The sequence below is a fragment of the Limulus polyphemus genome, unplaced genomic scaffold (assembly GCF_000517525.1).
Source record: "Limulus polyphemus unplaced genomic scaffold, Limulus_polyphemus-2.1.2 Scaffold4133, whole genome shotgun sequence".
NCBI lineage: Eukaryota > Metazoa > Arthropoda > Merostomata > Xiphosura > Limulidae > Limulus > Limulus polyphemus.
Genome location: NW_013669743.1, coordinates 1 through 10385, shown reverse-complemented (window position 1 = coordinate 10385; position 10385 = coordinate 1). Strand labels below are relative to the sequence as shown.

At 32.3% G+C, this 10385-nt stretch overlaps 1 protein-coding gene across 1 annotated transcript in view; it reads left to right on the top strand.

Moving 5' to 3' along the window:
• LOC106470641 (pheromone-regulated protein PRM7-like) overlaps window positions 1–7553 on the top strand; it is a gene marked incomplete at its 3' end in the record, with an annotated part of 16287 nt that extends 8734 nt beyond the window's left edge. Inside the window, exons 3-4 of the mRNA XM_013931206.2 lie at window positions 2367–2530; window positions 4760–7553. Coding sequence (XP_013786660.1) covers window positions 2367–2530; window positions 4760–7553 — 2958 coding nt within the window. The remainder of the gene's footprint in view (window positions 1–2366; window positions 2531–4759) is intronic.
• Between the last annotated feature and the right edge of the window lie 2832 nt (window positions 7554–10385).

Here is a 10385-nt window from a genome sequence, read left to right as displayed (position 1 = left end):
AGAGATTAAACAAATGAAATTTGAGATTTTTGACATGAAGAAAAGTATTTTTAATCTTAACATGAAAATCACTTTGTACAAGGACTATTGAAAACAAATACTCAATATATTCATGGACAAATCGTTTATTTAGTTTATTAAAAAATACTTCACCAAAAATATGATTTTTTGTATGTGAAAGACTTGTAATGTGTACTGAAAGACTGCCAAATTTTGTGAAGATATACATACTATATTGAAAGTTAGTAGTATCAAATCTATAAAGACTAAATGAGTACAAAGAGGTCACATGGTCGGTCAAATCGACTGAGCTTGTGCTGATAGAGTTAAAATGTATTTCAGATAGAAATTCACCTCTCCACAGAACACCCACCCTTCCGGTGTATCTTTTGTCTTTTCAAGAATGAACCTGAAAGAGAATACTGGATAAGGTGGATATGTTGCCCTCCTACTGGTGGAGGGCTGTAGGCTAATGCTGGTTTCATCATATACTGGCACATTACACAAATTCTTTGGTATAGGGGTGGGAGCTTCATTCAAAGACTTGTTGCAGGTAAAGTAATGAATAGTTAGCTGTTCTATGGAGAGATGACTATCAATCTGAAATACATTTTCTGGTAAGGAAAATTTTAACTTTCTTTTTTTAGCCTTCTGAATAACATGGTTTGCATTTAATTAATTTAAATACATAATTTAATTTTTTTTAAGTTTCCTAATTTGAAAATAATCTTTTAGATAAACCAGGTGTGACTTGTCCAATCTCTGATACAAGATTTTTTCAAGCTTATTGAATGGACTCATCATTATTCTTTTGCTTCTCTCTCTCTCTTTCTCTCCTTTTTTTTTGCAAGGTTTCTGTGAATAGTTCTAGACTTTTAATTGGACTTGTCCATCAAATGTATAGGTAATAAGCATATCTGACTGTGGATTGGATGTTTTAAGGATATTTGATAAGCTGTGGATTAAAAGTTTTCCTTATTTTGAGAGATGCTGTTAGTCAAACATTAGGTAAGTAGCACTGCATGATGTATAATTATATTTGCTTACTATTTCTTGTAAAGTATAGCAACATTATGGCACTTAAAAAGATTTTAAAATTTATTTGCCTACCCTTAACAAACAATATATATTAAGATAAAAAGCAGAACACATGCTGTAGTAAAAAACATTATAAATTACAACATAATGTTAAGAACTGCCCATTTCTGTTTGGTGATCTAAAAACATGATGAAACAAAAATGAAGCTCCTTCTTGGCCAATTGAAATGAACTTTATTTATGTAAAAAGCCTTTCATAAGGTATACCAGATACAGCAAGGTGGATGGTAATTGAGAATTGTCTATCAGCTAACCAGAAAGTTAATGTAAACGGTGAGGCACAGTTAATTTTATACCTGTTGAAAGTTTTATTGGTACAGTCTGTTTTGGTATTTTAAATTTTATGGATACACTTAAATATAACTAATAATTTGAGTCAGGCCAATTTATTTGTATTCTTATACCTGGTTCAGATAAAAGAAAAACTTTAAACTACTTACTGCTATTTAATGATCATAGTTTATAATATATATAGTTAAGAACTCGTACATTAAAGTACTTCCAAGCAACTAAACTGGTTCAGTGATAAGCCAGAGTTGTTATTCTTGGTATCCAAGCAAGGTAATCTTACCATTCAGCTCAAAGATCCAAGTTTTATCACTTCTCTCAAGCAAAATTTCACCTTAAGAAACTGATACAAGTGTTTAATAAAAATTGTTCATCAGTGGTTTTCAAGCATTATTATTAGTGACGAATAAAATTTTCTCTCTTTCGATTTTCTGTTATTTGATACAACATACTATTAAAAAGTATGTGAAACAGTCAACATTAACACACTCAATTAATTAAATGCATCAACATGTTTGAATCTCTCTTTGTGTATACACATTACATAAATAACATGTAAATAAATAGATGATAATTGTGAAAAGTTGATCCCATACTTATATATAGATAGGTATAAGAGATGTTCAAAAAGAAGTGATTCTTACTAACTTAGGCCAGCCTTATTAGATTTCAACCAAGAAACATCCACCAAGGATGTTAACGATGTGGAGTCATTTTTCAACACATCGGTGTGCCATTATAGTATATTGTTCTAAACCAGTATTATCCAAGTTGCCATTTTGTAAGTATTGCACACCACTTATCATTGGAAACACTCATTGTATAATTCTTCTAGCAGAATAGATATAATAACTTGCAAACACAGTCATTTGTTCATATTCATTGTGATGTCAGGAATTATTATTATTCACATACAGTACATTTCGGATACGTTTACTGATACTGTAAATGAAATACTAATTTATAGTTTTTTGTTGTAGATGATAAATTGTTTAAAGTGAATGTAGTGGAACCTTGGAACAGTGTCCGGGTAACTTTTAGTGTGCCTCAAGAAGCCGCACAGCGACTGTGTCGGTTAGTCGAGACAGAACCCCATGTCCTTCGAATGCTGGGCATTCTCTCAGTCCAGGTTGAGGGTAGTCAGGTATGTTTCTGATTATTGGTTCATTGAACAGATAAGTAAAATTAATTACACTTGAAACTGTTAATATTGGTTTTTATTTTATAATGCACAGGTATAATTTCATAATTCCTTTTCTGTGTGTTAGTGTTTATCAGAGGTAGTACTGAAAGTGACAACATACACTAATATTAGTGAAATATAAGTATTTGTAGCAAATATACAGAATATTTCAGAATAAAGCATGTATTTTGTGCATGTTGATTGTAGTGATTATTTAGTAGATAATTAACAAAAAGAAAAATTATTTATTTGCAAATTGTTCTAACACTGCTTATTATATTCCATGCTCATTAATACACTTTTCACACAATTTCATTATGATGTCTGTTATTTCAACTAAGAATTTGCACCACATGCATCTGAAGTAATGAATTTCACACTCTTCTTTTACATTGGAATGAGGATGTGAAATGAATGCAGTCATATACTTTTCAAACTCCATATCTAGGCATGATGAAAATAGGTTGTCTGGATTATTACTGTGATAAGTTATTTTCCAAGTAATACTTTACTGTTAGGTTTTTCATTTTTCCACATATGCCACATGATAGTCATTTTCAATATTCTTAAGGTATTGGAAAAATAAGTCATTGCTATTACTATATGAGACTTACCTTGAATCATTAAACTCACTATGTAAAGTCAAATTTGGCAACTATTTTGTTGCTTTAGTAGGTTCTTAACAAATGATTGATTTGACATATTATTTGCAAACAGTTTTGCAACCTGTGCATGCTTCATTCTAATTCTCAGAAATAACTAACAACAATTGTGATATTTACATATAATGATGCATAGTTTCCTCTGGACTTTTTTTTTTCAGCCAACAAATAATGTTAACAGCTAGCGTATATTTGGTTTAGCTACGCAACATTGCAACCAATTAATATGTCATGTTGTGAAGATATCAATTTTAATGCAGGCTTTTGATTACTACACTTTACCATGATGAAAGGGCTAGCTAGTACTAGTTTTTTGTTCTTTCTGTCAGAGGCAGTACTATCATTTCCTGTATAATTACAAGACCAGCAGTAAAGAAAGGCAGCTTATTTAAGTGGAATACAATTTTTGTTTTCCACTTTTGTGGCCTACCTCCATTTTTCTTAGGTTTATTGGCATTTTCCAGTGTGCTTGTTTGTGAAAAATATGCATGGTCTTTGTTCTAAACTTACAGTTGCAGATGGTAAATTACTGTCAAAATCTTAACCAGATTACCACATGTAGTGTTGTTATCTGGAGTTAAGTCCCTCCAGGATAAGTAGAACCAGAGTTTTTAATTCTAATGTAAGAATTTTTTTTGGCCAACAAAGTTACTTGCACATTATCCAACCTAACAAATTTAAGAATATTTACATATTTTTGATTTCATATTCATATACTTCTTTACTGAACTTCCCGTTTTAAATCTCAGGAAGATTTGAAAATGAAAACCCAAAAAATAAGTAGGTTGGACATGACCTAGTGGTTAGTGTGTCTCAGGTTTTGAGACTTGAAATTGCTAAATGTGTTCTGTACTTATGTTAGTGGATGCATCATAAAAGTAACAGTTCATCCCATTATTTGGTTCAAAGAACTGGAAAAATTCCTACTTTGGTAGCAAATGCTGCTGGCTAGCTACCTTCCTTGTGGTTAGTAGTTCAAACTTATGGATAGTTTTACAAGAATCCTATGGTCGTTTAGTCCACATTTGCAGAGTGTGTTGTTTTGGTTGAAATTTTCAATTCCATAAGATAAACCATAAGTTACTGGCAAAAGATTTAGAGCAATGCAACATCAAGAAGTTATCTCAATTTTTAACTGAAGTTCCTTTTACAACTCACTTCAGATGTCAAGCTAATAAAAAAATAATTATAAATCCATGTCTGCAAAATTCAGTTTAGCAAGTTAAAAGTGCAATAGTTGGATAGTTTTCTGTCTATAGGCCAATAAAAATTACAGATATATCAACTTCTGAAGAACTAAAAAAATCCTCATAAAATTGTGGAAAAGCTTGTAGAATAACTTAAACATAAATCAGAATTGGAAACTGTAAAATAGTATACTATATCAATTATAAGGTTTAGGTTTTATTCAGTATTTAGGACTTTTTAATCATTATAATTGACAGAAAATTTTAAAAAGCTTTTAGGCCAAACTTATGATTCAAGCAGAACTGAACTTTTAAATGCATGTATTATTTTTTCATTTCAGCTAAATGCATTGACTTTGCCCATCCACTATAGAAATATCCTGGATCAGGTTTCTCAACAGTCTGAAGTTTCACAGAATGCTGACCATACTCCTACATCTTCTGCTATTGTTGTAACTTCAACTAGTGATCTTTTAGCTCTAAACAGTTTTGACTCCGACATTACTGATGATGTACAGCAGCAACCATCTTCTACTGGAAATACATCACTGATGACATCAGAAGCTTTTGTTACGTGTCAATCTCAAGTTCTTGTGAATGCCCATACTGTCTCTCGTACATCACCTTGTGAAAACGTGTTACCCTCAACAAGTTTACAGATTTCCAGAAATAATATAAACAATACAAACAACACTTTTCAGTGTTCAACTTTCCATTCAGCATCAAATTGTGATAGAGTTTTGGTTTCTTCTCAATCTCAGGTTTTCTTGAATGCACAGACTTTCTCTCTTTCAAATCCTTGTAACACTATTTTACCTTCAACAAGTGGCCTTCATGTTCCCAGTTGTCATGTGAATAGTATAAACAATGTAAATCAGAGCTCCAGTTTTCCATCTTCTAGTTTTAGTGTAGTCACTACAACAGCATTAGCCACATGTCAATCTCATGAGTTAGTGGATGCATGGACTCACCTTTCTCCACCATCTGCTAGTGTTTTCTCCTCAGTTAGTGAGCCTCTAGCTTCCAGGTCAGAAAGAAGTATTCAGTGTCCAAGTTGGCCATCAACATCCAATATGAATACATTACTAACAACATCAACAGTGTGTGGACCATCATCAAACTTGCAAACATTAACAACACCAGCAGTGGAAGGGAATAATAATCATAGAAGTTTTCCATGTTTAAACATGGATGTTTCAGAAATAGAACCACATGTCAGAGATTACCAGAATATATATAATATTCCAGTTTGCACTTTTAATTCAACATGTGTTTCACCTTTTCAATGCCATAAAAATCCAATTTTTCAGAATTCAAGTGCTTTTTTACATTCATTTACTGATAGATCTTGCAGTCCTAAAATAAACGTAATTTGTAGCCCTTCAGCTAACAGCTACTCCACTGCTATAACAACTCCAAGAACTTTTCAAGATCTAAGATACCCAAATCAAGGCATTGCTGCATCCAGTCCTTTGTTAGTTAGTCTCCTGCAAAATTCCAAAGTGAACTCATTAATGCCTCCACCAAATACTGTTCAACCTTTAAAACGCAAACGTAGACAGAAACGAAATTCAGTTGTTGGTGCTGAAGCTGCAGGCTTTCCTCATGAATTAAATTCTTTGCCCACATTATCACTAAACCAGAAAGCCCCGGTGTGTACTAGAACACCTGAAACTTTGACTGTTACAAATTATACTTCTGGTAACGTTCATGGTTGTCTTGGAATTCCTTTGCTCAGTTCAGCTTCAGTTGTAACTCCTTCACAGTTTCAAACACAGAATCATTCTCAGACACTTACTGAAAGTCTACATTTTAAAGAGGACCTCAACAATTATACACAAGTTGAAAATCACACTTCTGGTTCTGTTTCTTCTGTAAGTTTTAGAGGAAATATTGAAACATCAAATCAAGCTTCAAACTCCCATTGTGGTGTTCTGTCTAGTCTATCTCGTGTTCCTACTACATTAACACAGTTTGATATTCATAACAATTCACAATTTCTTAAAATGCAATCCACATCGGTTAAAAACACTAGATGCCTTGTAAATCCTTCTACAGGGAAGCTGGAAGCTATGCCAAATGATGAGAAAGAATATAAGAATCCTGTCAGTGAAAAGATAGAGAACATGCAGCCAAAACCTGATTTATACAAAGAATGTCTGCAGTCGGTCCCCTTAAATAAGGGTGAAAATAATAAATCTGACACATCTATAACATCAAGGAATTTAGAGAAAATTACATTGGTACGAGAAGTGGAATCTGAAGGAAAACTTCACAGTTCTCCAGATACCTGTAGAAACATGCATGTAGATATACGAGACAAAGACAAAGGACAGTCTCTAAATTTTATAGAGCCATGTAATTTACAGGATTACATGTTATGTGAAACAAGTACAACTGTGGTAGAGGATTCCCAAAGGAATTGTGATACATCTAGCAAGTATAAAAAAATTGATGCAGTTTCATTCTCTTCAAGTATGAGTAAAAATAATCAAGTTTTTGGAAGCATTGGAAGTGTTAATAATTTTTCAAGTGTTGTGAATGATGAAAAGGCAACCAAAGAAAATGATATTCAGAACATAGAAAACCTAACAGTAAAAAATAAGAAAACTATGAATAAAAAACTGCATCTTCAGTTATCAACTTCTAAAACTGATGCTTGTAGGTTTCTTGGACAAGATGACTATAACAACTGCAATGACTTAGTCACTCAACGAGACCATCCTCTATCAAGAAACCATGATGTTCTGTGTAATGATGCTATAGGGAGTGTGCTTTCTAACATCAGTTGCACAGGAGAAGTTACATTTAAAAAAGAATGCAATATGTTTGATAAGATGGAAGCAACAGAGATAGAAGATAGTACTCGAAGAGCTATTACAAAATCACACACTTCCCTGCTGCAACACTCAGTATTGCTTTCAAAAGCTATACATGAGAGTTTGTCCTCATCTCAGGATCATGAGATTGTCGTTGAAAATGATGGAGAACCCAGTAGATGCAAACACCTATGTGATATAGAAAGAAGTCGAAAACCTATCAACTTTCAACATCATAAAACTAGCCCTCCTGAAAAGGAAAATAACTTGAACTCTGATATTAAATTGTTGGGAACTAATGGACTAACAAGTCACAGTAAGTATATGTTCTGCAATAGAAAATATAGGCAACTAAACATTATGTCTGTCATTGATATTTTTTGTTAATTACCTTCTAGTAAATGTATACTTTTTTTGCAGAATAGAACAAGCTCAGTAAAAATAATAAACCTGATACTATTCAGGGCTTCACCAAGGTGAACTATACAATCTCAAGTTATTTTTTCAGGCACACAATCTCTTACCTCCATAGCTAATATATATTCTCCTTGAATACCTAACATAAATGTAAGATATAGATTTTATAAATGTATTTTTTAATTAATAATTTTATTTCCTGTCCTATTGAATGTTTTATTTTTGATTAATCTGCAAAATAAGGAGCTAATTTTAGTAGCTGTGCGAGGGAGTAAATCCATGTAGAATCCTAGTGTAATCATAGCTGTGCTTTACTCCCTCTACATGGAGAATGCACAGCTATGATTACACTAGGATTCTCCAGAGGGAGTAAATACATGGAGAATCCTAGTGTAATCATAGCTGTGCTTTACTCCCTCTACATGGAAAATCCTAGTGTAATCATAGCTGTGCTTTACTCCCTCTACATGGAGAATCCGAGTGTAATCAGAGTCAATCAAATCTAATTCTCATGTTTGCGTTTAAGTCCAACTTGGCGAACTTTATTTTTGTACATGTTCTTGTGACATTTTATTGGAGTGTTAACTTAGCCAAAGCAATTTCAGCCTTTTTCACTTTGTTTTTTTTTATTATATTCTGCTATGGCTGTTCTGGACACCCATTCTGGCCAGTTCAGCCCAGGGATTAGTAAGATAACTGTTAGCTAGATCAATGTGGGTGCATTATAAAAGTGACAGTAAATCTTGTTGTTTGTTCCCGCTTAGCCCGTGTTTGCATAACTAAGATGCCATTCATTTGAAAATTCCAAACATTTTTCTCTACGCCAAGAAATACATTTATGTGAAAAGCTTATCAAAGTCCCAAGTCACATGACTAACTTAATATGATATACAACTATGTTCATGATACTAAAGTACATTACTCTCCTTGACCAAGTCTTCAATAATGGAGCAAAATGTGAAACATTATGACATGAATATCTAAAAGAAGGAATTTAAGGACACTTTTTGCATTTTGGATACAAGTTTTAATTTATCCAGTGGGGCAGTAAACATAAGATATACTGTTAGAAACATATTACCTCATTGAATAGATAAATTTTTTCTTCCTTGGAATACTTATTACATTTTTGTCACATAGTATTAACTGTTTCAACTCGGGCTTGGTCCCTGGAAGCGACCTCATAACCATTTTGTGCTTGCTATAGTTTTCATGCTATAACTTTTAAATTAGTAGCGAAATTTGGTGGTTTATTAGTAAACATTACAATGCTTTCATACACAAAATATCTAAATTTTTTTATTAAGTCATAAGGTTTGTAAAGCAATATTTCTCTCATGCCTTTTTGCATGTTGCCTATCTATCATGCAAAGTAATTTTCATTTTAAGATTAAAAATACTTTTATGCATCAGAAAATTTTCAAATTTCACATGCAAAATCTTTATAATGTCTAGATAGTTATCAAACATTTCTTAAGAAAAACTTTATATTTTATCTGGTATTTTCAGTTATTAATCTTTGTACGGGTTCGATAGATTTGACCGATCTTGTAACCACCATAAAAATTAGGAAATAAATATAAATTATGCCTCTTTCATTCTAGAATGACTATAAATTATAATATGAAAATATAAATGTTTAGACTAAATACCTTAAATCTCATAACATTATACATTTATATAGATTTATTATTTTTATTATATTGACCTTTCACCCATGCCTGGCTAACAATACAGAAGTTACAATGACGTGGCTCACATACACTCATGTTACCGTATCAAATAACGTAAAGGTGACCTTAAAGTAACTTGTCTTAACTGTGTTTTAGTCAACTAGTGTTTTGTAAAATACAGTCACATTTCAATTATTATACATTATATATGTATACAGCATATTACTATTTTGAAATAAATTCTTCAAGTTATTTTTTCTAAAACATAGAACAGTAAATAAAGAAGTAAAGTAAACAATTATCTCTTCTAGTTACGGCCTTTGTGCTGCTTGACGTAGGTTGCTAAGCCTTTAAAAATTTTGCACGTGGAGGATATGAAACAGAATATTTATTTTAGGTTTTTATATATACTTTTGAATAACTAAAAAATCATTAATTACTACATCAATACCGTAGAATTCTACTATAATTTATCAAGCTTAGTAACTAAGCTGTATTTGGGTCTAAAAAAATATTAAATTTCGAGCAGACTAAAGACACAACCTACCTCATTGAAATTTTGATTCAAAAGAAAGAAATGGCACTAGGTACATTAGAAAGGCTGAGAAAATCACTAGGGGGACATTTTGAGCTTCTGATTGGTAAGTGTATATAAGGGAGCATTTCCAAAAATGGAAAGAGGTGAGTGGTATGCCACTGTGTTTGGTTTATTACGTGAGCAATATCTTAGCAAATAGAAAAGATAAGACCTTTACATTCTAGCTTGTCAATATCTGTAATTTGAGTTTTTAATTCACGTGAAACTATAGACTTAGTATTTTGACTTCACAAACATCTAATTTGAACCAGTGCTGCATTCAGCAGACCATGTGACACACAAAAATCAATGTTTATCTGTTCGATGACGAGGAACCCACTTTGAGACTAATAATGGCTGGAGACGGCTTGAATGGGTAATGAAGAAAAACTTTAATACAACAGCAAATGTACAACGTTTCAACAAGGTTTTGTCATCATCAGGTTGTCGAAACGTTGTACATTTGCTGTTGTATTAAAGT